This window comes from Melospiza melodia, chromosome 8, assembly GCF_035770615.1.
Source record: "Melospiza melodia melodia isolate bMelMel2 chromosome 8, bMelMel2.pri, whole genome shotgun sequence".
NCBI lineage: Eukaryota > Metazoa > Chordata > Aves > Passeriformes > Passerellidae > Melospiza > Melospiza melodia.
The window spans coordinates 35,792,574-35,820,225 of record NC_086201.1 but is presented as its reverse complement, the minus strand read 5'-3'; the positions used below and the strand labels follow the sequence as shown (position 1 = coordinate 35,820,225).

Below are 27,652 nucleotides of genomic sequence, written 5' to 3'. Positions count from 1 at the left end.
AAGTGGGACATGAAAATCAAATCTCATAAACTGAGAGAGTTCTCAGCTAGAGCTGAGAACCAACTTTTCTTGTATTTTTTTCCCTTTTTTGACTGAAATAGATCAAGTATTGCTGGTGTTTTCAGACAGACACAGCTTTTCAACTGAGAAGTAATACTAAAGAAGAAGAGGAAGGGGAATTTTAATATGGCAAAGCAGTGATTGATGGATTGGTATAACACGGTACTCATGTCTCAACTCTGAGTCCTTGCTCTGTCATGGGGCCTGCCACTGTCAAACAGCATTTAATAGGCCAGAGCCCCCCTCTCTGATGAGCCCAGGATCAGTGGGAAGTGGGTGGAAAATCAAGGAGATGCCTGAGCAGTATTTACCGGATCTCCACGGAGCCCGCGGTCGCCTCGTTCCCCTCGTTCTCCCTTGACTCCCTTATCTCCCTGTGGGAAGAGGTGGAGAGTTAGGAAGAGCAGCTCTTGCTTGTGGAAAGCTTCTCTGCCCAGCCCTCAGCCCTGAGGGGAGCACAATGGTTTTCCACCCTCCCCTGGCCCAAATCCACAACTACACCATCATTTAGCTCCACTGTAAAAGAGATTAAATCTTACCCTCCTGCCAGAATATCCCTTCTCTCCAGAGGAGCCAGGCAAACCCTTGTCTCCCTAAAAAAAAGAAAAATATTTTAGAATATTTGCCACTTCCAAGGTGCTTTTTAGACACTTGACTGAAGCATCAAGTCATTAAGAGAAAAACAATTAAAATTACTGACCTCTTCTCCATCAATGCCATCCAGACCCATTTCTCCCAGTTCACCCTGTGGAAGGGAGGCAAGGGGCAAATGCTCACTGAGAGGAAGGGGAATGGGGAGGGGGATACTGATGTGCCACACACTCTTATCCACTGCTGTGGCATGAGGAAATGGCTCCCTACCTTCTCTCCTGGGAATCCCCGAGAACCCTGAGGAGATAAAAAAGAGAGTTACTCCACTTTTGTCCAGCTCACTGCCATAGGGAGCAGTGGAGAAGGAGGGCTGGGCTTGGTGGCAGACCCAGAGCCATGACCAGGACAGGACTTTCCCTAATTTCTCCTATGTCAATGTTTGTCTTCAGCTGCCTCCCCAACACTTGTGCCAAGATAAAATATGTGGGGCATGGGAGTTAATCCAGCTGATCCAATAAAATATCTCACCCCTCAGCCACAACTCTTCCTTCACTGACTTTCATTTCTCCCTGCACCCATTTTTATGTTAATCCAGAGCCAGACTTAGTGCCTTTGTCCAAGGCTGAACAGATTTTTAATGAAACTCAGTATCTCAGCTAATGGGCTTCGTTCATACATTCCTTTTCTCCCTGCCAGAGGATCATGTAGTCAGAGCAAATGGTAGGAAACATCCCCTTAATTTCAGTACTTCCCATTATATGTTTCACCACCTTTTCTGGCATGGGGTGCAGCTGCTGTCCTGGAGCATTAGCTCAAGGTTTTGAAGGTTCCTCTTCAAAGCCCCAGCCGTGGCTCACTTGTCTCCCTGTTCCCCAGCAGCAGAGTTCCACCCACTCACTGTCCCAGCCCTGTGCCAAGACACGCACATCCATCCCTTCCCAAACCTTTCCCCCAGAGCCAGACTGCAGAGGATAGATCATCCTTGTCTGTGGATTGAGCCTGGCTCTCTGGGCTGCCTTTTTGCTCTTCACAGCAACACCAAAGCCACAGCAGCCTCTGAAAGCCCTGGTGCCTGGCCAGGTGGACACAACCACTCAAGTGTGATTCCCTGAAGCAGCAGGAGTTACCCCTGGGGGACTCCCAACCCCTGGACTCTGGGTCTGCTCTTTGCAGGCTTGTTCCACACATACCTTTGTTCCTCTGTGCCCGGGGCATCCCTGGAAACCTTGCGTCCCATTCGCACCCGGTGGTCCACGCTCACCCTGGTGCATAGAGGGGAAAAAACAAGTCAGGAGTTGCCTGCTAAGTCTGTTTCTGTAGCTGCCTGCCACAGGAGGTGGCTTGGAGGCACAGGAGCAGCAGGTTTTGTCTGGCCACCCCACCATCACTACAACATTCCTCATGTAGAGACTAACTGCAAGTCTTCATCATCATCGAGAGAAACGTCCTTCCCAGTCCCTCAGCTGTGAAAGAGCTTTGTGAAGCTTCTCTTCCAAAACCAAAATGACAAGATGAAGCCCTCAGAGCTCTGCACAGATGTCTAATCCCATCCTGACCTTCAAGCCCCAGGAAAGCATTGCCTGGCACGGGATGTCTCACAGCAGCCTTTGGCCCCTGCCTGTGCTGTTGGAAAAGCTATGAGCTCTGTCAGCCCCTTGGCCTCAGCTTCAGCCCTTGGGAGTGATGCATGCAGGGATGTTTATTCCAGGGCTGACGTGGGATTCATACAGAGTTTGGATGAAGAGTGCTGGTAAGAATTCATGGGATTCACATTGTCTGCCGGGTGAGGGGTAGGAACATCACTCTTGGTTCCACTTTTGGACTAGCTCAAATCTTCCAGCTGCAGGTGGTGTGGATAACTTTGGCATAGCCTGCAGATTTGATGAGGTTGAGGATTTTATTTGCCTTGGGAATAGCACAGAGATGGGTCACATCAAATAATGGGAGTTATTCCCTCATTATCCTTCTCCAGCTCTCGAGAAGCTCCCTACTGACTTTCTCTCAGGAGAAGCTGGGACCAGCAACTCAGCATGTCAGGTGTGGGAAACTCAGAGTTCTGCTGCCTCTTCTAACTCACATCCACATTTCCAGCAGGAAAAAACGTTTGGAGGCTTTTCATTTAGTGGAAACACCTCCAAACACTTGACTATGGTGAGGTTCCCATTGGAACAGGGGCAGTCACTCACCGGTCCTCCTTCATCACCAGGGTAGCCTCCGTAGCCAAGATCCCCTGTGACACCCTAGAAGACAACAAAGAAAATTATTAACTCCCTTCATAGTTCTGTGATTGATATCCAAGGTTTTCTTAGATAAGGACAAAGCACCTGCTTGGTCATATATGTTAATGAGAGATATAATCTTTTGATGTCCCTAAATTGTTTCACAGGATGTTTCACCCTGTCTTTCCAGATGTTTATCCCTGCCCTCCTGGATGTTTTGCAGCACTGAGGCTGTGGGGAAAGGGAAGAAGAGCAGCCTTCAATTGCTCTGCATGTCCCAGGATCAGTTTTCAAAGGGAGGCAGAGTAAATGGAGCTGATCTCCCCATTAACATCATCCACTGCAACTACGGGACCTGCACATCACCAGCAGTGTTCCTGTGCACAGGGAGCCCTCATCCCCAGATGGAGTGACAAACCTTTGGTCCTATAGGGCCTGGCACACCTCTGTCCCCTCTCTGTCCTGAGCACTTGCAGGGGACCTTGCAGCACGTCCTCTCTGCGATGTTGTCCTGCAGGAAAAATGGGAAATGAAAGCATTAGAAACCTGCCAGAGTCCCAACAGCTGATTTGGACATCAGAGGGAAGGGTTTAAACAGAAAATGTGTGGGGCAGGAGTGCACGTAGTAGGACATCAGTCCCCAGAGCTGTGCCTGTCACTGAAGAGAGAAATCCCATCTCCAAAGGAAAAGATCCAGGCTGTGGAGCAGGCCATGAGAAAGTCGCTGCAGTGAGCAGCTCAGCAGCAACCCACAGGCTGAGAACGATTTGCAAGCACACAGTAAAGGAGGAAAAAAAAAGGTTAAAAAGAATTATATGGACTCAGAGAAACCACAGCTTGGTTTTACATCATCCAACAGAAAAAAAGAGGTAAAAAAATCACTTTCATTGCCAAGTACATTGCTGGCTGCAAACGTTTCCTGCCAGCTTTGCACATTTACATTTTGGAAGGATTTTTCTGGGCTGAATTACCTGGGGAGGGGCTGAGGACCAACTCTTATCCCAAAACCCAAGGCTCACTCACAAGGGGCTGCACTTTGATTTGTGGGGAAGGGCCCAGCAAAGCTACCACAGGGAGCAGTGGTTAAACCCAATCTTATTAAATCTACTGGAAAAGGAGCTCAATCGTGCTGGTAGCAGCTGAGAAGTTGGGAGGAACTGGACATACTGAGGCTGACAGCAAATTAACCCAACACTCGAGAGGGACTATGCATTGGGAAAGAAGTAAATCTATGAAGAGGAAAGAATCATGGAATGGGTTAGGTTGGAAGGGACTTAGAGGGTAACTCCTACACTTCTTAAAAGCATGTCTAAAGTACAGGCAGTGCATGAGATCAGCGAAAGAAACCTCGAAAGCAAGGCTTCTACAAGAGGTTTAGCACTGACCAGGCACGACAGGGCATTACTGTAAGGCTAAAAAAACCAACAGTGTAAGCACAAGCAGAGGGCGGGTTTTTGGCACTGCAGCTTTTGATGGCATCTGATCCCATCCCATTTGACCTAAAGCCTTGGCTGGAGAAGGGTTTCTTCAGGAGTGGGAAGAGACCGTGATCTGCTCTGCACTTTGTTTGCTGTGGCATCCGTGAAAGGAGCTGACGTGAGGCAGGGAGGGGAGAGGAGCAGAGCCAAGAGGGTGTAATCCAGCCACGGCTCAGCCCCGCAGGACATCCAGCCGTGGGCTCCCCTCCAGCATTACAAGGCAGCACTGCCCGTGCCAAGTTACTTACAAGCTGCTCTGCCAGCTCAAAGTCCAGGTCCAGCAGATTAACTCTGAGTGGCCTGTTGTAGGTGAAGCCACGGCCAAACTCCAGCTGCATCACTCTGTCAAAGTTGGCCACTCGCTCCAGCCCGACGAAGATGAGAGCGTTGACTCCTGGCAGGGAGAAGCAGAGGGGGTTTTGTGATGGGGAGAGGTGCTAACCGTGTGTTGTCACCCTCCCCTGTGATATCCACATCCACATCTTTGATTTCTCCTTTTCAATAGAGAACAAGCTTCTTCAGACACATCCAGTGTAAGTAGCCCACATGCTTAGGTGGCAGCAGGCAGGTAAAACATCACAGGAAGGCAATGAAGAACAGCAGGTGCATGTAGAGCTCACAAAATCCATAGCTCTTACTATCAAAAGCAGATGGATTTAGGAGAAGTGTTGGTAAAATGGGCTACATGTTAACATGGACTATAACCACTGCCTGGAAGAGCAAAAAAAGTTACCTTCTGAGTGTAAAGTAGACGAAGCAGCCTCCAGCTGACTTATTGGCCCATCTACACCATCAGTAAAATGGATTATGACCTGGGAGAGAAACAAATTTCTGTCAGGACCCAGAATACTTCAGGTGTGAAACACAATCAGCATGCAACCTGAAGGGCCTTTTTCCAATGCTTCATCTGAGAGAACGTGAGGGGACTTTTACACCTTTTCCAGGCAATGAAGCTCTGCATTCCTGTGCCAGATTCCTGTACCTTCCCGTTCCTGTACATCATGCAGGTGTTGCTAGAGAACAACACAGGAAATATCTGGAGAGCAATAATTTGCAGTTAAGCAGTGATTGTGGGAACTGGCTGCAGTGATGCTCATCAATTGTCAGGACCTTGGCAATGCAGGGAGATTGCTGCAAGCAAGTAGGGTTAAGTGACTACATTTATGGTGAATAAATTCAATTTAATTTTTTTTAAATTATTATTAATTCAGAGTTTCTTTACCAACTAAAGGACACCAGAAGCCAGCTTTGCTGGCCAGTACCACCCCAGAGGCCTTGGCCCTGGCTCACCTTGGTGCTGCCAGCGGGTGAGGAGCGGAATTTGCTCAGGTAGGACCTCAGTGTGTCTGCCCTGAGGTAGTAGGGCCCGCGGGTCCGCATGTCCAGGAACCTCTCCAAGAGCTCGGGCCGGTACTCGGAGAAATCCAGCCCCTCCACAGGGCCCCCCTGGGCCTGGGCCATGATGGCCACCCTGACATTGGGTGCCTGGTTGCCAGTGCAGCTGATCTTCTGCATCTGTGTTATCCTGTTCAGCACAGACTCCACTCTGGACTCCAGGGCTCGCTGGGAAGTGAAGATGCTCTGGCCGGGCCCAACATCACTGACATCGAAGCCAATTATCACTTCTAGGTCACAGTCTGAAAGGGGAAGATAGAGAGAAGAGCATCATGGAGCAATGCAATGATTAGTTTTCAATTTCTAATTACTCTTTTAGCAGTTAATGAGGACACTGCAACAAGAACTGACACCACTTGCTGCACAAGTGCCTTCTGTTTCCTTTCACCATAGCAGTGACAACCTGGGAAAACTTGCGTTTCATTAATTTTCTTTATTGAATTTTAGCACTGGGACGGGCTGCCTAAACCAAGTCCAAGAGAAATTTGCATTTTCATCAGGCAGCTAAGACTGCTTTTCTCTCTCTCCAGCACATGGAAACCTGTCAGTAGTTGTACAGTGTGCACCTTCTGCCTGTGCTGGAAGTGACACTCAGAGAATCACAGGGAGTGGTTTGGATTCTCTTTGGTATTAGCCTAGTTAATATCTTAACCACACTCGAGATAAGCTAATACCACCAGCAGTGGTTTGCTTTTCCCAGCACTCAGTTTTTCTTCCCAGCTGGAGCTGCTGCTCAGCTCAGGGCTGTTGTGCCTATCTTTCCATTTCTCCAGAGGTTTAGGAGACGCCTCTGCTTAAAGTCAGAGGGCTGAGGCATGATCAGCTGCGCTGGGAGTAGGACTGGCTGCAATGCAGTAAGTAAAACCAGCTGCTGGGAGCCTGATCCGACAGCAATACCAGCTCACTTACTCACCACAATTCCCCTGCTTGGCTTCTGAAGTAGCCAAATCATGGGATTCCTTCTTAAGGCAATTTTACCTTGAACTACAACCACTCGTGTCCTGGTTTTTCCTCATATACCTGTCATGAGATAAGGTGGGCATCCTGGATGATCTGGCAAGGGAAATTCCCTGGTTTTCCCCTCCACTGTCTAAAGGGGTTATAAGAGAGCTGGACATAGGATTTGGACAAGATCCTGGAGTGAAAGCAGGGGAAATGGCTTCCCACTGCCGGAGGGCAGGGTTAGAAGGGATATTGGGAAGAAATTCTTAGATATCAGGGTGGGCAGGCCCTGGCAGTGGTTGCCCAGAGAAGCTGTGGCAGCCCCATCCCTGGAAGTGTTCAAGGCCAGGTTAGACAGGGCTTGGAGCAACCTGAGATAGTGGGAGGTGTTTCATGGCAGGGAAGTTGAAATGAGATGGTATTTGGGGTGCCCTCCAACTGAAACTATACTAGAATTCTATGATTCTGTGATTTCCAGCATACCATGCATGCCTGGATGGCCAAAAATTCCAATTATATTGTAATAGACACAGGGAGGGGAAACAAGGGCCATCCTTTTTCATTTTGGCAAAGAAACAAGTTGGTCTGTCAAGATAATACTGGTATCATGTCCCTGTGAGAAAGTCCAAAGTGGGATTTAGTCCAAAGGCTAAATGTGGTGGCAGGAGGCCAGTGATTTAGTGCCTGGCTGTCACATCTGAAATGAGTTCCACCATGGTGGCACCTCTGTGGTGATGTTACTCCAGTCATTCATGGGCTGAAGGCCACGGACAGGCAGCTCTTGTACCAAAAGTTTGCAGCCTCCATCAGACTCCTGGAGGAGAGATGAGCCCATCCTGCACCTCAGGCCATAGGCAAAGTACAAGAGTAAGACAGACAAGTCCAACAAAACACACAGGACATTAAAAGCCCTGAGAACGTCATGAAGGGATTGTCCTTACCTCTTGTCACATCTGTTGTTCCTGGGCACAATCTCTCCTCCATGGCAGCTTCCAGCGTGACCAGGACCTGCTCATTCAGCTCTGACAGCTCCTGGGCCGTGGCTGCTCTGAAACTCATGGCGCTCTCACTGGCCAGCAGGCTGACTTCCTTCAGGTCGATGTTCCTCACTCCGACCGCGAACACCTTGACGCCTTTCTGCGTGATTTCCACGGACGCCCTCGGCCCATCATCCGTAGACTTCCCACCCGTGACGATGAAGGCGATCTGGGGCACCCTCTGGTCAATCCTGCTGCCGGCCTCCTTCACAAAGTGCCTCTCCTGGATGTGCTTGATGGCCGCGCCGGTGTTCGCCACCCGCCCGCCTTTGTAGATGACTTTGTTGATAGCGTCTAAAATCTGAGCTTTGGTGGAGTGGTCCTTGAGGAAAAACTCATCAGTGACATCCGAGTTGTACTGGGCCAGCCCTACCTGGATAGAGTCGCCATCCCTGTAAATGGCATCCACCACGGAGTAGACAAACTGGAGGACTTCTTGGAAGTTATCTCTCCCCAGATTGATGGAGCCATCCAGCAAAAACACAATGTCAGCCTGCTTCTTGCCTCCTGAAAAGATTACAAAGAAAACACAGTTATTAGTAATTGCATGCAGCACCTATAGCTTTTAAGCTGCTCAGAGCTTCGTGAAGTAGCATTTTGCAAATGAAATTTCTCTCCCCTTTCTACCATTTTAATTTCATTGACCCTTGGCAGGATTTTACATCCATACAAGAAAATTTTTGTACAACATTTCATACAGCATTACTTTTGATAGTCACCCTCATCTCCTTTCACATTTAATTATATTCTTTCCTAACTCAACAACTTCAAAGAGTTCTTTTAATCAATGCAACTAGAGGTTTGAGAATCGAAAGGTGTTATTACAGCATCATTTTCACTTTATACAAATACCATCTGTACTCTGTTCAGGAAAGTCTTCAGGATGAATAGCAGCCTTACCAGGTAGGATTGGTCCGGGTGAGTCCGTTGTAGGTATTGGGAGCTCATCTAGAATGTTCTGCACCCTCTTTTCTAAGGTTGAGAGCCCCGTGAAGTCTTGCACCACAAGCACGCGCCCAGGATCGTTGGTAATGACCTGCAGCTGGTCCCTGTCCACATTCCTGGCTCCGACACCCAGAGGTTTGATGCTTGTGGAAGTGATCACTCTGGCGGGTCTGTCCACATCATCCTGGGACCGGTCTCCAAGGATGACCACCAGGTGCTGGGGCACTCCATCTTCTATCCTGCTCCCCGCAGACTTGATGAAGTAGTTCTTCACCACGAAGTCCAGGGCTTTGCCAGCGTTCAGGGGGGACCCACCTCTAAGCCTCAAGCGGCGGATGGCTTCCAGGACGGCATTTTTGGACTTGTGGGTCTTCAAGTAGAACTCGGGGAAGACGCTATTGCTGAACTGCACCACCCCGATCCGCACTTTGTTCGGCCCCACTTCCAGCTGCTGGACAATTCTGCTGATGAAATCCCGAATGTGAGCGAGCCCATCCGGCCGGACGCTGTCAGAGCTGTCAATGAGGAAGACTATGTCCTTTTCATCTCCAGAAACATCTGTGGGGAAGCAAGAAGAGAGGAAATTATTGGGGTGCCATGCTTTGCTTAAGCTTTGCTGGAGGATTTCTGTGCGATCTGCTGTCATGTGAGGCAGAACCATGCGGCATATTTTGGCCAACTTTTAGGCACAGTGCTTCAGGGAGCCTCTCCAAAAGGGAATGTGTGTCTGCCTAGAATTCGAAGCATTCATTACTCACAGCCTTATCTGTCTTATTCATTAATACTCTTCTCTGGATTTGTCAATGTTTCCAGCTTTCTTTTGCCCCGATTTATGCCTGTTTCCTAGAGAGCTGCTAAGCGAGAACAGGCAATAGCATACATTGTGTATTTGAATTGAAATTGACCCAAACAGGTGTCATGTTTAAAGTACTTGACTTGAAAATCATAGGTTATAATGTATTTAGGTACTTGGGTAGAACTGCCATCTGTCTAAAGCTTTCTTTCTAAAATTGTACATGTGCTATGACTTTGGTTTTAACTAAGGAAAATCTTGACTTAAAGAGAAGGTCTTTTGGGCAACATTTGTTTGAGTGGCAGCCCAGACAGAGCCAGTGTCTTACCTATGGGGGGCTGCACATCTCCCAGCAGCCGCCTGATTTGGTCCACAGTCAGGGTTTCAATTGGAGTCAGCAGCTTCTGCTCGAGGCTGGGCAGCTCCTGGAAGCTGGAGACTTGGAATACATATTCAGGGCTGAGGGAAATCTGTATCATCTCTTCAGTGTCCACGTTCTTGGCTATCATCATAGGTGCCACCCCCACTTGCTTGACTTGGAGGGATGGGTACTCAAAGTCGTCGTCAGACTTGCGGGAGGAGAGGATGACCAGGAACTGCGGGACGCCCTCCTCGATGCGGCTCCCGGAGGGCCGGGTGAAGATGGTCTTGGCCACAAACTCCAGGGCCTCACCCACGTTCACCAGCTGGCCGCCTTTGGACCGCAGCTGCCTCACGGCGTTCTGCACCTCGTCCTTGGTGGAGTGGGTGTTGAGCAGGAACTCCACGTGGGGGTGCTCGCTGAACTGCACCACCGAGATCCTGGTGGTGTCGATGCCCACGTCCAGGTTGTTGACGATCCTCCCGATGAGGTCACGGACGAGGTAGAACTCCTGGGCGGCGTAGCGGGAGCCGTCAACCAGGAACACGATGTCCCTCTTCACGCCCGCTGCTGGAGAGAAGGCTTTGGTCAGGAAGAAGCACCAGGAATTGCTCATGGAGAGCAGCTAAGCTCATCATCTACACCACTAAACCCATGCCTCTGGCCATGGGGATGGTGCTCCTTGTTTTCCCTGCCTGGGATTACTCCTAGGAGCCTCAGCAGGAAGCTCTGGGTTCAACCCAGAGACACGACCAGGCTGCTAGGCACATCCCAGGGGGTGTAAGAACAGTAGATTCCAGAGCAAAGGAAGTGAGAGGGAGCAATAGGACACCAGGAACAGTAATTCCTTGTGAGATCTCCACCCAAGAAAATGTAGCTTGGTGGTAGTCCTTACTCAGGGCAAATTGCTTTACATTCAGAACGACCCCTCCTTCTTTGGCTTTGCCCTCTAGGAAAGATTCTATCCTATTATTCTCTCAGCTTCTGCCTTTCCAGGAGGATTTTTTGATTCCTAAAAAGTATTTTCTGCAGTGGTAATTCAGGTAATTCAGAGCCTGAATTATCACAGAACATCACACTGATAAATGGGGATGGAGGAAAGCGGTCTGGTTTAGAAGGGAATGAACAAAGTAGGACAGTGAATTTCTAAGGGACTTCTCTGGGGTGGATACTCTTCATCCCAGGCATATGCTGGCTGGATTTCATTCCAAGGGAGACCAGAAATGTAAGATCTGATCCTTCTCCTGATGCCTGCCTCCAATTTCCCTTTCCCCAGTGAATGAGGGAGGCAAAAGTAGGAAAAATCAGCATGTCTTACATTTAGCAGAAAGCTGACCTTGATTTTTATTGGTGTGAAGGTGCCCCTGTAGCATCTAAAGGACACAATTTCCATTCCAGAAGGAACAGCACGGACTTAAATCCATCCACTTAAAATAAGATTAAGGTGATAACATTCACTTTGTGGGTCTTCCACGTGAATGCAGCATGGACCACCTTGAGGGGCTGGGCTTAAAGGTGGCTCAGTTTAACTGCATAGCTCCTACCAACCCTGAGTGCACCAACAGGGAGACCATGACAGAATTCTATCTAATTCTGAATTCTAGAATTCAGAATTGGAGTCTTAGCCATGACCATCTTTGCTTTTCTCAGTTTGTGTTGCAGCCATGATGTTTCTAAACATCATATTTTGCCACTGGCTCTCGGTGCAGACACAAACATCTTCTCACCTGGGCTGGGTGATGTGAAAACCAGGTCAGGGGCCAGAGATTGTATCTCTTGCTTGGTCAGCCGGATGACTCTGTTGGAGACGACCTGCTGCACTGAGTCCAGCTGGCTGAAGTCCGGCACAGAGATAGCAAAATCTGGGAGGAAGGAAATGGTCTGCAGCTCTGTGAGGTCAGCATTTCCAATCCCAATGCCAAAGGGCACCGTGCCGCTTGTCTTCAGGACCACTGAGGGCCTCCTGACATCGTCCTGGGACCGGTCAGCAGTCAGCAGGATCAGGAACTGTGGGACGCCCTCCGCTATCCTGCTGCCGCTTGACACCGTGAACACGTTCTTGATGAGATAGTCAAGGGCTGCCCCTGTGTTCAGAGGAGACCCTCCCATGAGCTTCAGCTGCTGGATGGCACTGATGAGATCTGCTTTGTCCTCGTGGGTGTCCAGCAGGAACTCGGGCTGGATGGTGTTGCTGTACTGCGCCACGGCCACGCGCACCTTGTCGCGGCCGATGTCCAGGCTCTCCACCACTCTTTGGACAAACGTCTTCAGGAGAGGGAAACCTCTTCTGACACCGTCCGAGCCATCGATCAGAAACACCACATCCTTCTTCTCACCTCTCTCAACTACAGTTTGAGACAAGTAAGGGAATGGGGGACGAGAAGTGAGATTCTCTTTTGCAGTGGTTAATGTTCTCCTCGTACATTGAACCGAAGGAGAATAAAGCTCGGGGAGGGGAGGGCGAGGTGTCAGGAAAGGTGGTTTGGTTCCTTTGCCACTGGATGCAACCCCTGCTGAGGGGGCAGATGGGTGAAAGCTGGTGGAAATTGGAGTGCAGTGCATTCCGTGCCTTACCCACCGAGTCATAGAATCACAGACCCATGGGAAATGGGGTGCCAAGGGATTTCTGGGTGCCATCTCCTACCTGAGCTCCCAAGGGCCATGGGAAGCTGGCATTTGACTTTGCAGCATGCAACAGGAGCCAGGGATATAATGTTCCCAAGAAACAAAGAGTTCCTGGATGAAATGGCATACAGGGAGTGCTCACAGGGAGATGGTGAAGAGAGGGAGAGAAAAGCTTTTCTGAACTTAGAAATAAATATTTCTGAAAAGAAATTAAGAAATTGCTGGGGTGGACGTCCAGCTGAAAATGCTGAAATGCTCTTCTAAAATGCTAGATACTGATCTCTGGGGTTTTTTTTCCTTTACTATCTTCAGGCAGGAAAAAACATGCTAATTGCGGCCAGACACTTCTTCTCAAAAAAAAAAAACCCAAACAAACAAAAACCACAAAGAAACAAACAAAAAAATCTCAAAATCAAGACCATGAAGTGTCAAAGATCAGAGAACTTTGACCTGTTATGCTATTGACCAATAGAATTGCAAAGTTTTGGCTAGGCCAAGCAGAAAACATCACTGCCTCTCAAACACAGCAACTGCTGGATGACATCCCAAAAAGTACTCTTGGCTTGCTTAGAGCAAGGTCGAGTGGGACAAGCAGGAGCATGATCTGCCCCTCTGAAGAAAATATTAATTATCTACTTATGAATGCTTAGCCATGTAAAGAGTTAAAAAGGGCAGTTGAACTCTTAATGCAGACTTCAGATCAAATATATTTCTTAAGAGGATTGCTGGAAACCTGCATAGGAGAGGAATATTAATATAGGTGGGAAGAGGGAACAGACATTGCCTGGTGTTTCCCAGTTTCATATACTTCCTCTAAAGTTCAGGAACAATGGGAAAGTCCTATTAAAATCCCTGTGTAGCAGATAAAGAAGAAAAAAAAAAGTAAAGAAGAAAAATAAGAAAAAGATAAGATAAAATAAGAAGATAAAAAAATATAAAGAAGGAAAAGAATACAGTTGCTCCTATGGAATGGATGTCTTTTAGCCAAGAATACTAGGAAAACTGGGTGGATGCTGCTGTCCCTGAGCAAATAGCACAATTATTAATAGTCCTTGGTGGCCAAAGGAATTCCAAACGGGTCTGGACAAGGCAGAAATGGTTTTAAAAGGGAGGACGGAATTCAAGAGCTCTGATTGCACAAGTCTTGCAAGAGACAAGAGACAGAAGCTGCACAAATATGGGAAGGGTCATGAATCCTCATGGAAAGGATGGGGTAAGAGATGACCAGGGGATGCCGTTGTCATGCTCTGGACATTTGGAGCAGGCTGATGTTGGGGAGGCAAGGGTGAAAATGTAGAAGAAAACCTACAAGACCTACAAGGAAGGATTGAATGACCGGGGTACACAGATAGTACACAAGGACCGAGACAAGACCTACATGTCAAGCCTAAAGTAGATGAAAAGGCTGCAGAAAAATCTAAAATATTTTCATCTATCTAAAGGAGATGAAAAGATGAACATTTGGGAGCAAGCTGACATCTCTGTCCTCCTCAGGTTGAAGGAGATGTAGAAGACTTGAACTGTGACTAGAGAGACAGAAGTGTGACGTGAAAAAAGCAACTGAGCAGATTGGCTATGGAATCTGGGAAGTCTCCCCCAAAGGGTTTCCAGAACAGATTAGATCAATGTCATACAGTTCTGGGCAGAAAGATCCTGCTGGGGACAAGGGCGTGTAGCAGATGGCACCCCGAGATTCCTTCCAGCCCTATTTCTTTTTCATGTTTCTATGATTCTAAGTCCATCTGCCCCCTTAAGGAGAGAAGAGATGGACGTTATCACACTTTTCCTTGTTTCCATCTCCTGTTGGGAGACGAGCTAATGCTTCAGTTAGGGTTGCCTCAGGAAATCACACAGCTGGACATGCATGATTTCCAGTACTGCAGTGTGAATTTGTTGTTGTGGCCATGTAATTCTTTTGAAGACCTTTTAAAAATTATTCTTCAATGAATCCATCTCATCTACTGAGTTTGAATGGTAACTGAGTCAAGAGCATCTGATTTATTGGTGTGTATGTAGAAAATGTAGAAACTGCCATCATATCCTGGAAGAGATAGCAGAGCAAGAGTGAATCCAGTGTGCTGGAATCCACTCCTCCAGAAGAGGGAAGATGGAAAGAGAAATTGAGACAAGCCAGTATTTGCTTCTTTTATCTCTTGCCCAGCATTGCACATCAATTGATGCAACATCTCTGGGGCAACAATGTCCTGTTATTTCATGTCTGTCCTGTGTTCTACACACTGGAAACAGCATCAGCTACAGCTCTTGCAGCTGAACAAAAGCATTTTCCCCACTTATCATCAACATTTGGTTTGGCACTTAATGCTTTGCCGGATCAGAGCGCGAGCAGAGGAAACTCCAAGTACAACAGCAGTTTCTACACAATCATTTTAAACACCACCAGACCCAGATGCTCCAGTTACCAATTGAGCAGGGCATGTAAGCCATGTCTTTCAGCCTCTTGGAAACCCCGAGGCTCCCTGTACCTGCTGGCTGAAGCTGGACTGTTCTCAGCAGGTTGACTATGCTTGGCTGAAGCTCTGAAATCCGCTGGAGGGATTCGACGTTCAGAAGGAATTGTGGGGCGTAAACAATCCTTTCCAGCTCTACAGGGTCAGCATTTTTGGCTCTGATACCAAAGGTTACCACTCCAGCATGCTTCAGAACATCTGATGGCTCCTCCACATTGTCGGTCGATCTCCCAGCAACGAGGAGGACCAAAAACTGAGGAACCCCTTCTTCGATCCTGCTTCCACCTTCCCTCACAAACAGCCTCCTTACAGCCTCATCGAGTGCAGCTCCGATGTTCAGCTGCTTCCCAGTTTTAATCTTCATCCTTTTCACTTTGGTAAGCATATCTTGTTTGGATGAGTAGTCGTCAAAGTCAAATTCAATTTGGATGGTGTCGCTGAACTGCGCGACGGCGACTCGCGTGGCGTCAGGACCCACGTTCAGGTCAGAAATTACTTTGTGTACAAAGTCCCGGACGGCAGGGAAGATGCCCAAGAGGTTGGCTGAGCCATCAATCAGGAATAAAACATCCTTCTTGCTTTCTAGAATAAATTCACAAATGAAAAGGGGAGGGGAGGGAAAAAAAGAAATGAAAGGGTTTTTCTTCTCGTATGCCATCCTAGAAAATTGTCTGCAAGTTAGCTGGGTTTCATTCTTTCAGTATTCTTATTTACCAAAGTATTCAAAGTCTGCAGAACTATACAGCATCTGAGGAAGAAGGGAAAGCAAGCATATGTCTATCCTAAGACTCAATAAATTCAGGCACCAGACAGAAATATCATATATTGTATCACATCATGAATTGGCTGGTTCAGTGATGTTTAAGCTCTAGCAATATGTTGACAATACAGACATGAAGTAAAGCAGCAGTGGAGGATCGGTTGGGGTTTTTTTCCTATTGAAAGGCTCAGTAGACAACAAATAGACAGTTCATGCACATAGACACAAAGCATTTTCTGGATCTTCTCCCATTTGCATCACAAGGAGCATCTAAATCCATAAAAGCCTTTCACCTGTTTCAGTTTGATGCCCTTTAGATCTCATTGAATACCAAAGGCAAACCCAAGTCTCTTGTACTTTCACATTAATCTTAATGGTCTCCTTTCCATACTAACCCATCCCAGTTGTTCCTAGGTCTTCCTGGGCACATAGCCATAATAATGGAATTTGTGAGAAAAGACCTGCTTAAAAAGGGTTAAACTCGCCAAAAGCCTTTGGGTTCAATATTGGAGGATAGCTTTGAATTTCTGGAATCAAATCCAGCCTCTGTGACAGCCTGATAACATCACTTTGACCAAGTGGGGATGGATTTGTCCACCTGTTCCTGGCTAGACCTCTGCTCCTGTTTGCTCTTTGGCATGATTTTAACCTTTCCACGCCACTTCTTGTGGTCAAAATCTCACGCTCCCATTGCCTGATTTAGTGCACATGATGCATTTACAGGTTGTGGCCCTCTTACGGGAACAGCAAGGGAACACCAGAGCCAGTGACTGGTGGGCAGAGACTCACTCAGGTCCTCCTTTGGTCCTGACCTACCAAAAGACTTAAAACTGTGCTTTTAAGGTGTGGTAGCAATGACTTGAACAAAATTAAGTGCTGCCAGTGTCAAGCCATGTATTCATAGAATCACAGAATGGTTTGGTTTGGAAGGGACCTTAAAGATCATCAAGTTAAGCACAGCCATAACCACTTTGATGACTCAGGTCTTGGACATGTGTACTGTGGAAACAAGAAATTCACTTAAACAAGATCAACTTCATGCAGTCAGCATGCAGGAAGGTAGGCATTACCTGTTGGGGCGAGTGGAACCTCTTCCACACCTCCACTAACATATGTTGTTATGGGCTTATTTAACTCCTGGGGTAAAGCTGCCAGGGCACTGAAATCATCCACAAAATACACCATTCTTGGATTAAAGGCAATCTGCTCAAGTTCTGCCTTATCCGCATTCCTAACGCCCACAGCAAAGGTCAGCACTCCGGCCCGAGCTAATTCATTGGAAACTTGGAGGAAGGGATCGGCAGAGCTCCCTGCCGCCACCAGGACCAGCACCTGGGGCACTTGTTCATTTATCCTGCTCCCACCGGCCTCCGTGAAGTGACTCGAGAGCACAAAGTTCAGCGCGGAGCCGGTGTTGAGCACCGAGCCCCCCCTGGGCCTCAGCTGCCCCAGGCGCTGGATTATGTCAGCTTTGGTCTGGTAGGAGTACAGGGAGAACTCGGTTTGGGGGGTGTCGCTAAATTGCACTAAGCCCACTCGCGTTTTGTCGCTGCCGACATCAAGGTAGTTAACTAGGGCGGCCACAAAGTCCCGCACAAAGGGGAAGTTGGCATTTCCGACGTTGAGTGATCCGTCCAAAAGAAAGATGATATCCCTTTTGGTTACTTGAACTGCGGTAGAGCACAGAAAACAACGTGAGACATGGCACAAAACGAAAAATGGAAAATTGCATTTTTATCATGTGTGCATGCAGCGTACGCCGTACACGCATGTGGACCGTGTTAGGGTGGAGAGAGAGAGAGGAGCAAAGGTGTGATCAGCACAGAAGTAACAAGGGCCTTGCTGGCAATGACTGAATTGAGCAGGGAAGGATCAGCAACCCTTTTAAATGTCAGGCTCAACAGCTACCTGAGGATACCTGCCTTCTTGAGCGCTGCACTTTACTGTCTATTGTTACAGACATCTGTTTTGCGGAGGTTGAAGGGGGAGAAATTTCCCACTTTTGGCAGCTCTTAGTTCCATTTTTAAGGTTAAATCCTTCCTGAGCTATCTCCAGGCATCTGAGCTCCAGGATGTAGGTCTACACCCCAAAGACACCACAGGGTCATCACCCTGCGCTCTTTTTTTGCTCTAAACATGTCCAGATTACAGACCAGAATGCCAAGCTTTTAAATAAAATCTTGGAGAACTGATGTCATCCAAGACATCCCCCCAGATGCCTTCCTCCAAATGAATTATTCAAGAATTTATTTATGCCCATTGCTAATTCTGCCCATTATATTTATGTTTAAAGCATTTCTGGCTAGATTCATCCACCCTCTAGCTTGCCTTGTCCCTGTAAGCTTGCTGTCCTGTATATAAAATATATAAATACTGAGCTATTCAGAACAAAAAGGAAATAAAGGGCTCTTCGGAATACAGGGATTGCTCTCAGATTTTACAGATTGTCTTGGCTTTCTGTATTTTAAATTTTTCCCAGAAAAGTGCCATTCGAGGCCCATGATGAGACAATAGCCAGTTAAAACTGGCCAGTGTCAAAATCAGTTTTGTTGCTACCAATAATAATTTGTAGGGGCAGGATACGATCCCTTGCTTATTGTGTGTGTGAATAGCTGTAAGCACAAAAAAAGTACTGGAAAAATAGAGAAGCTGCATGAATGACCTTCGAAGAACAAGAAGACACAGGAACATTTTTAATTTACATTGAAAAATAAGCACATCAGCATTGGTGTATAGCCATGCAAAACTCTATTAGCTGGAGACACAATCTGAAACAAAGCTGAAACAAATTATAGGTCCTGTGATATTCATCTTCATTAAGGACAAGTATTGGCAAACTGATTTCAAAATGTCTTCTTTTCATGTAAATCAGACACATGCTTTAATTCTTTCAGGATTCTTTCCAAACATTCTGTTTCTTTTCCACTGCGGTTTATAATTTTAAATTACGTGAGAAACTAGAAAAAAGATGGACACAATTCAACAGCTACTTAAGCCAGTGGGAACCTCACTATTGATCTTACTGGGGGCTGGAAGAAATCCTGGTTTTCTAATGCTCACATGCCATGAGACAAAAATACAAGGCTCAAATATGGTCTAGTGCAACATGGATTTCACCTCAAGCATCTGTATTGTGAAGAAATCCTGATAAATTTGATATAAAATCTTTGTGCACCTAAAACAACTCTTGAAATGCAGGGGGAACTTCCTCAAAAGCCATGACCCTATCAGTTGGCTTCTTCCAAAGTCTACTGATGTCAATAGCAAGGACAACTAAAAAGAGTCCACTGACTTTGTGGAGCTTTGGATCATCTTCCAAGCAGATTAAATGAAAATCAACTCTGAAACATCTTTGCATGCCTCTTGGGGCTTGAGCTGAGTAAATAATAAGAAAATGAAATATGTTCTTAAAGGGTGAGTTTCCGTCCAACGTTAGCTCTGAACATCTCCACAAACAAACTGGCTTCTGTTCTTTACACTCCAAAGAAACCTCTACTTTCCTGAGCAAACACCCACTATGGATAATTCCCAAACTGAGGAAGAGACTTTAACGCTCACAGGTGTCCCATTCATAGGCTACACAAACCCTAAGAGGAGCAAAACCCTCCACTGAACAATTTGGGTACCTAACTACTAAAGCACATCTTCCACATCATCCAGGCCTTTAAATGTTGGTGACAAAATGAGAACAGGACAAAAATCTCTAGGAAGGAACCATAAATCTGTAACAACAACCATGCTACCGAGTTCACTGACCTGTTCATGCACTCACATTTACCCATGCTGGAACATGCATTTGGTATGGTTTTCCCCATTATCTGTACATGTCACAGAATAAGAATCGGCAAACTTATAAACCACAGCTCCTTAATTAGAAAAAGGCCTTTAATTACCTGAGGGTGGCTCTGGGACGAGCAGTCCTCCAGAGAGTGTCCGGATAGGTGACAGCACTTCAGGAAGAATGGCTTGCATGAACTGGAGGCGGAAGTCGTTCGGGTTGAACACAAAATCTTGTTCATGAGCAATTTCTTGAAGCTCTGCCAGGTCAGCGTTTCTCGACCCAACGGCAAGGGTCACTATCCTGTTCCTCTTCAGCTCTGCTGCAGCTTGGTCAACAGCATCCCTGGACTTACCCCCAGTGATGAGCACCAGCATGGGGAGCACCCCTTCCTCCACCCGGCACCCGGCAGCACTGGTGAAGAAGTTGGTCCTCACAAAGTCCAGTGCCGAGCCAGTATTGAGTGTCGTGCCACCCATGAGCTTCATCTTCCTCACATTGGCCATCACATCCTTCCTGGTCTGGTGGGTGTTAAAATAAAACTCTGGCTTCACAGTGTCTGCGTACTGTGCCACGGCCACTTGGATCAGGTCGGGTCCAACCTCCAGCCTTTGGACAATTTTGGCAACGAAATCACGGATTGCGTTAAAGGGGGCGGCCCCCAAAGCAGTTGAGCCATCTATCAGGAAGACTATATCCTTCTTGTTCACTTCAATAACTGCAAGTAACACATGAACATCATGTTAGCCTTCAAAACACTCTGCATCAGTTCTGTGCCAACAGCTCAGCAATGATCAAGACGTCTTGTTTACGTGGAGTTTACTCTCAACGCCTTTAAAAAGGCCTAGATTACTTTTTTAGACTCCAGCAGAGGACTAATAGTAAATCTGACTGTTTCCCCTTTCTAAAACACCAAAGATTTGGAGAGTTGCGAAAACTGTGATTTTTTTACACACTTGAATATTAAAATATATGTACATGTCAAAGCATAAATGGAAAGCAGGAAGGAGAAATCTTGGCACTCAGAGGGCACATGAGATAAAATAAGCAGGTTATGCTCCTTCCATCTGCAGAGGAACCACCTTAATGGTGGTGGTTTGGTGTGAGAAGGATTAGGTTCCTGAGAACAATGACACAAGTAGTCTCCACCTGCTCAACATACCTGGATTTTGGGTCTTTATATCCTAAATCTTATTCCTTTTCTAACAAAAATAAGTTATGGTTTCTCTTGGCACGGCTGGCCCAGTCATGGATGAGCTGGATTATGTTCTGGTGGCCATGTCTTTAACAAACAGGTTTCCTGGCTTGTAACTTCCAAAACTTTATTATTGATGATGGCACAGGACACAGAAAAGGCACAACTAGCTTTCCAGTGCCCTTGCTAAGTTTGAAGAAAGATATAGTCAGGGAGGAAAAAAACCCTGTTTTGTGGCATTGGAACCAAAGCATCATGATATTTAATACAGCAAATATATTTTCTTAAAAGGTAGATATTAACAAGACCAAAATGATTGTGATAACAGCATTATACATGATTATCATGATGCCTAACCTTGATACCATCTTTTAGACAAATCCTCTCACATCATCACCTCCCTGATTTCATGCTATTGACGTGAGAAAGGAAACTTTGTGCTGCTTCCAAGTCATGCTGGAGCACCATGAATCATGGTGTTATGTTGGATTTGGGGTATCCTTAGATCACCCACCCATCTAAGGGCTCCTGAGATGGGTTCAGGATCCAAGGAGGCAGGTTCATCACCTCCCAGGCTTACTGCCTGCTCCCACGGGGATCGCACACCCCCAGGGCAAGTGGTAGCAAACATTGCCTTGCCCTGCCTGGATGGAGCAAAGCAGCCCCCAGCCCATCAGGGCTCCTCTGCATGGAGTCTGTTTACTTTGGATTTCAACAAAGAACAAAACTTTGGCTGCAGTCCTCCTTGGCCAGCCACCAGCTGGCCATGGATAGCTGTGCTCCCAAAGGCTGGGTGCTGTCAGGTTTCTCACTAGGGGTGAGTGCCATGAGACTGGGCTGCCCCAAGGGGTGACTTGGAGCTGGGGCTGACATTTGTGACTCAGTTGCCCCTCTGCCCCCAGATCCTGAAAGATCTGCCAGCCTTGCAGCACCTTTGCAAATACCCCTCTCATGGAGTCATGCTAGAAATAGTATAATTAAGGACCAATCGTAAAAAATGGAAGTTTAAAATTGCCTGCCATGGTGCTGTCAGGCATAAAATGATGAGGACATGCACAAAGCAAACGTGGTGGTGCCCTCCTCAAGCCACAACCTCAAGTCAGCTGACAGTGGTCTGCAACTGGCTGCCCAGGCTGTCAGAACAGAGCTACACACAAAGCAACGAGGGTTTGTGTAAATTATCCCTTTCACAGAGCCATGATTTCCAGAATTAATCCCTCCAGCCAGATTTTTTTCCTCCTCGGTTACTCCAAGGAGGAGAGGGCTGAAAACAGGAAACTTTCCAAATGGATAGCAAGGGCTGAAATCTCTGCTTTGTGTGACCCAGGAGAAATGTCCAAAGCACATCCCAGCAGCTAGAAACACAAAAGTGGAGAGCCTGAAAACTTTTGACTTTTGGGGGAAACATCAAAGGGGCTTTGGAAAGATGAGGGAGGCTGGGAAGGAAGAGTTCTCTCAGCTTCTCATTCCTGTTGCAGCTCTCAAATCCTGCAGTACTTTTCCCTCAGAGGAATGCAAGAATCAAACCCAAAACACACAGGAAGAAACAACCCACGGTTATGGTTTGCATGGACACAATTAATGCAAAAGCCTTTGAGCAGGGCTGCGCACATCTCATAGGGTTTAATCCAAAGCCCTGTAAAGCTGATGGCAAGCCTCCCAAGAATTTCAAAGGATTTGGGATCAAAGCACTGTATCTTTGACTCTCAAAGCTGGGAAAGTTGGAGGGTGTCAGCGCTGAACCCAGCCCTGCATAGTTCCATCCTCGTTGCCATGTCAGCTGTCTGGTGAAGCTCCTCATCTAACTCCATCATCCAGGTTCCCCAGGGGGTGAAGGAGCAGAAAGCCACTTTGGAACACCCCTTCAGCCCAGGATGAACAGCTGGCAAGCTAAAGTGAAGCGAGATGACTTCAGCATTTCATAGGAGCACTTGGCACCTCAGAGGGTTTGGCATCCCTTTTGGGCTGCAGTGTCTCCCAAACTGCTTTGCCCTGCAGCCTTCCAAGTTGTCGATGTCAATCAAGCAAACCAGTCAAAATTTATTTCCATGGGTGTCAGGGGAAGGAAATTCCCTAAAGATCCTTTGGAAATAATCTACTTCCCCATTTAACATCCATCTGTATGTAACTGTGCAGGCTGACCTAGCACCTTCCACAAATGAGCTGGAACTTTAAGTGAGAAATATACAAGTGGAGATGAAAAAAAAAAAGGTACCAAAATTTTTTAATTTTACCATTCAAACTGTTAAAAATCAGACAAGAGGAAAGAGAGGTTTTCCACTGAGTTGCATGGATCCCAGTATTCACATTTTAGCTACACATGTTGACTTCATATTATTTGGCTAAATATGGCTCTTGTAGGGTGCTACAAGTTCTTCATGTTCTTTCCTGGAATAATCAAGGCAAGGTCATAAAATGATCTTTAAGGCAAATTCCTCCCTTTGATTTGAGCCACAGGACAGCAACCATGTTTAGGCATGGATCAGCAAAGACATCTGGAATGCAGTTTTATATGTCAACATACACTATGAGGAACAGTGTGTACAGAACTCCAGACTGACAAGGGGATCCCACAAGTGCTGCTTGCGTTAAGCATCCTGTTAATTAAGTGCAGCAGCTCCAGGCTGGCCCCTTCCAGGGGCCTCTGCAATATGGCATGTTGTGTCTTTCATAAGTCACCTATTAGCACCATAAATCCAGATATTCATTATTCTACCACACTTGAGCTGATGCTAGTCCTGAAATAATGCCAATGGGACTTATGGGTGACAAAGTAACCTAAGTGGAATATTAACACCTGCATTTTTAATTCCCACAGCCTCATGGAAACAGTAAACTTAGATGAGGGATCAAAAGTAGGGATTTCACTCAGAAGAACGAAGGGCTGTTCAGTTTTTAAGTTCAACAAACAGGAATGCCACCCTTTTACCAAGGGCAGCCCAGAGCTTCAGTGAGTTGTAGAATTTTACTGTTTTAGCAAGGATATAATTTCAACTCTGGTACATAGGGATCCATTTAGCATTCCTGATGCCTTCCTTAGCCACATTTTATGGTCATGACACTTCCAACTGACATGTAATGTAAGCTTACATGGCATAAATATTTTTACAACTGGCAGTGCTGCAGTGTTTACTCCCAGGGTGCTTAGATACCTCAATAAGGATTATGTGAGTTTTTTTATTATACCCCTTTTATTTATACTCTGCTCCTGTCTTTTAAAACACCCCATATATCATGCCAGTTATTGCAACAAGATCTCATGGTTTTTGAGAGATAACTCAGTGGGTTAGTGAGTTTCTGCATAGAAACACTGCTTCTCCATAACCAGACCAGAGAGATTAATTGAAAAAAAAAAAAAAAAAGAATAATTAAAGCTTTAAATATGCTTGTAAATTGTGCAAAAGCTTAATCATTCATGGATTCACCGAAATGCAAGGGTCTAGAAAGGCATACATACCTTCAGTCACAATGGTTGGGGCCGCTAACAAAATGAGTCTTTGGGCCACTCCAACAATGTTGGGCAGTAATAATTCTTGAAGAGCATCAAGGTTACGGATATCCAGGGCAGTATAGGCGAAGCTTCCATCAGTAGCAATCTGCTGCAGCTCTGCACTGTCAGCATTCAGGACCCCAATGCTAAACGAAAATATACCAGCTTGCTTCACCGCTAACAAGCCCTCTCGGATATCATCACTAGACTCTCCACCACTTATCAGCACTAAAATCTGAGGCACCGCTTCCTCTATCCTGCTGCCTCCCGCCTGGGTGAAGAGGTTCTCCACCACGAACTCCAGTGCCGCACCGGTGTTCGCCTCCTCGCCCCCGCGGAATCCGAGTGCCTTCACGGCATCCAGGACATCCGCCTTTGTGGAGTAGCTGCTCAAAGAGAACTCGGTTCTGGGTTGATCACTATACTGCACCACCCCAATGTGTATCTGCTGAGCTCCAACTCTGAGGGTCTCAATCAAATTTACAAGGAAATCGCGTATGGCTGGAAAATTGACACCTCCGATGTTGTTTGATCCGTCAATAAGGAAAATTAGGTCAGCGGACTCTTGAGCTTTAAAAAAAAGAAATGCAAAAGGTGAAAGCATTAAAATGGGTGATTACATGCAGTTGTAACAGTGTTCTGACATGTTTCTTGGAAAACCAGTGAGAAACACGAAAATGAGAAAACAAAACAACATGATCACTGAGGAGATGACTTTTGCCTCTTAGTTCTGCATTCTGATTGAATATGAGCTCTCAAGCCCTTCCCAGCAGCATCCACAGCCCATCAAGGGAGGGCTTGAGTGGACACAACACGAGCCAGTGGCTGTAGTAACATGGGGTCAGCGTTACTGGCATGCAAGGAGAAACCTCGGCAAAATACAGTTTTTGGAAATCTAGGTACATTCCATCAGTGGCCTGTACTGTCCAAATATTTAGACAGAGCCAAAAGAAAAAGGTGGAATTTGGTGGCAATTCACAGTGAAGGTAGAGGGTGAGGAGGTTTTCATCATTGCTGCCTTTTATTTTTTGGGAGGAAAAAAGCCAGCATTTACTGGATGCAGGGAAAGTTTCAGCTTCTCTGTCACGATTCTGCTCTTTTGCTGGTTAAACACAGAAGCTGAATCTATGGGCTTCTCCCACCATGAATAAATATTATTTAAAACACATTTGTTAGAAACAATTGAAAAGGTTATCATTACTTTTCCTTGACTGTAACTCTTTTACCAGTCGCCAGCATCCACCTGAAGTTATGTCTCTAGCAGGCTGACCCACACAGTTCTCAACCCAGGCCACGCAAAAATTGCGTCACTTTAAACATTTTGCACAAAGACGGGTTGATCATTGCCAGAGGGGTCTGGTCTGTACTTTTCATATGGAATCTGGGTATTCAATCAAGGAATGCAGAATCAGGTTAAAATAGGGTGATGACATCAGTCATGACAAAATTATCCAACTCCAGTTGTTTGACCCTACCCAGATGATCACAACATTTGCTGAGATATACACACATCAAACAAAGCTTGCACATGGTTTGAACCTGGTTTTGAGTGGCAGTATTTTTGAGACCCAAAATGCCCTGGTGTCTGCTCTTACTCCTTTTGCTCAACTAATGTTACCATCAACATCACCAAGAGCTCTATGCATGCAAAAAAGAGGAGTGGGGGGAAAAACCCCAAAGCATGCTCAGATGTTTCCATGCTGGTACTCTCCACTCACATTAAGAACTCAAATTTCAGACTATTTGCAAATGGCTGACAAGGAACATTTGGAAATCTCTCTGTCAGCTCTCAACTTTGGAAAGCCAAAGGTGAAACCAACAGCAAAGCTGACGTGTGGTTTAGCAAGGCTAGGAATAAACTTGAGATCTTTGCTATTAACCAGCACTGCCAGTAAAATATTTATTTATTGCCAATTTAGTTGTGTTTCTAGTACATGTTTTCATAAACCAGGAGATTAAGATAATGCTGCAATTCCAGTGACAAAGGAGAAGCTGTCCAAGTCACCATCACTCCCCTGGACCAACTCAATGGCCAGTGTTGGCTCAGAGGAAATCACCAGGGTACAGAATTTCAAGGAGCTCCAGGATTTATTTTTCCATGGAGGCAAAATTTAGGGCTGCTTAGGCTTGGTTTTACTGAGCCATTATCAGTTGGGATGTACACATTCCATTTCATCGTAAAAATGAAAGGGAAACCTCACAGTGGTTTTACCCAGGGATGCTTTAGATAATCCTGGATATCTTTTTTGGAGGAACAAGATTCCAGGCACTAATGGGTTGCTCCCACGGAAGAGAAAATAGATATGAAACAGATGCGTTGGATAATTTGTCATCACTGTAAAAAAACCCTTGTACTTCAGTGCACATTTATGGAACAAGCTGGTGTGGAGAACAAATAAAAAGCATGCTGGTTACACAACTAAGCGAGGAGGGTCAGATGAGACAGACAGGTCAGATTTAACAAATACTTCAGGGCAAACTCGGGGCTGACTGTTGTACTTACATGAGTCAGCTCCAGGGACTGCCACAGACCAGCAGTTCTGGTTCTCTTTACTAGAACCACTACAGGACTGGGGCTTTTTTACACTTCCATTTCATATTTGGGCTCTTTTCTTACATAGCATCAATGGCAGTTTTAGACATTTTAATGCCACATGTAGTAATCAGATGAATAAATGATTTTTTAAACTCTTATGCAGATATTTGTACCATGTTTTGCACATTGTTATCATCCAAGGTTTAGGACCTGTAACATCTTTTCCCATGTTTGACAATACTCTGTATATCACCCATGCAAGTCACACAGGGACAACACTACAACAGTAGGATTAACTTAAATTTGTGTTATAGGATGGGAAGAAAATGCTTGCAAAAAATACCTTTAATCAGAAACAAACTTGTAAATGCACAAAATACACAAAGCAGGGATTTGGCTTTAAAGCTTTTAAGGGAATGTCTGTGGTTCCAGATGTTTCCATTCAATGGGGTTACCTGCTGGCATGGCCCAGAGGAGGACAGCCAGCTTCCAGAGACCAATTTCCCAATTGATTTCAACAGGGAATTTCACTGGGTTCCTTCACAACTAAGATGCCCAACAGCGACCAGAGTGCTGCCAGCAGGTTGGGTGTAACGTTGATTTTCCACCCATATTGGTGTCATCTCCTTAGCATTGGAGAGCCTTTTGTTGCGTTTGTGGGGCAGCTACTCCCCTGTGGCTTTCCTGTGACCTGGATATTTGCCCTGTCAAGCGCTTTGCACGACAAAAAACACACATGAGCACGGCCTCTTGGTGTTGCTCGGTGCCATGCAGTGATGGAGAGCACCCAGTGGCACTGGCGTGAGGGTTAATCAGGCAAGACAACACAGGGGGATTAATGTCACACTGCCTCATCACACTGCTGTGGCCTTACGTCGCCCCACAAGCTCTCGACCTTCAGATGGAGCCTCAGGAATAAAAAGAAAGGTTTGATCCCCAGGACTTCTGTTTTGAAAAACAACAAAGCTGCTCAGAAGGC

The 27,652-nt window shown here is 46.3% G+C and overlaps 1 protein-coding gene across 2 annotated transcripts in view; it reads right to left on the bottom strand.

Annotated features, from left to right (window-relative positions):
- COL6A3 (collagen type VI alpha 3 chain) overlaps positions 1 to 27,652 on the bottom strand; it is a 57,394-nt gene that overhangs the window by 18,646 nt on the left and 11,096 nt on the right. The window contains exons 4-21 of one of the 2 annotated variants that reach the window (XM_063162692.1): positions 24,105 to 24,707; positions 19,568 to 20,170; positions 16,745 to 17,344; positions 14,930 to 15,496; positions 11,549 to 12,166; positions 9,789 to 10,391; positions 8,623 to 9,225; positions 7,627 to 8,229; positions 5,639 to 5,985; positions 5,082 to 5,160; positions 4,597 to 4,742; positions 3,289 to 3,381; positions 2,838 to 2,891; positions 1,842 to 1,913; positions 922 to 948; positions 761 to 805; positions 600 to 653; positions 372 to 434 (exon numbers count right to left, since the gene is read on the bottom strand). In XM_063162692.1, the coding sequence (XP_063018762.1) occupies positions 372 to 434; positions 600 to 653; positions 761 to 805; positions 922 to 948; positions 1,842 to 1,913; positions 2,838 to 2,891; positions 3,289 to 3,381; positions 4,597 to 4,742; positions 5,082 to 5,160; positions 5,639 to 5,985; positions 7,627 to 8,229; positions 8,623 to 9,225; positions 9,789 to 10,391; positions 11,549 to 12,166; positions 14,930 to 15,496; positions 16,745 to 17,344; positions 19,568 to 20,170; positions 24,105 to 24,707 (5,780 nt within the window). The remainder of the gene's footprint in view (positions 1 to 371; positions 435 to 599; positions 654 to 760; positions 806 to 921; positions 949 to 1,841; positions 1,914 to 2,837; positions 2,892 to 3,288; positions 3,382 to 4,596; positions 4,743 to 5,081; positions 5,161 to 5,638; positions 5,986 to 7,626; positions 8,230 to 8,622; positions 9,226 to 9,788; positions 10,392 to 11,548; positions 12,167 to 14,929; positions 15,497 to 16,744; positions 17,345 to 19,567; positions 20,171 to 24,104; positions 24,708 to 27,652) is intronic. The other variant, XM_063162693.1, reaches the window with a different exon arrangement.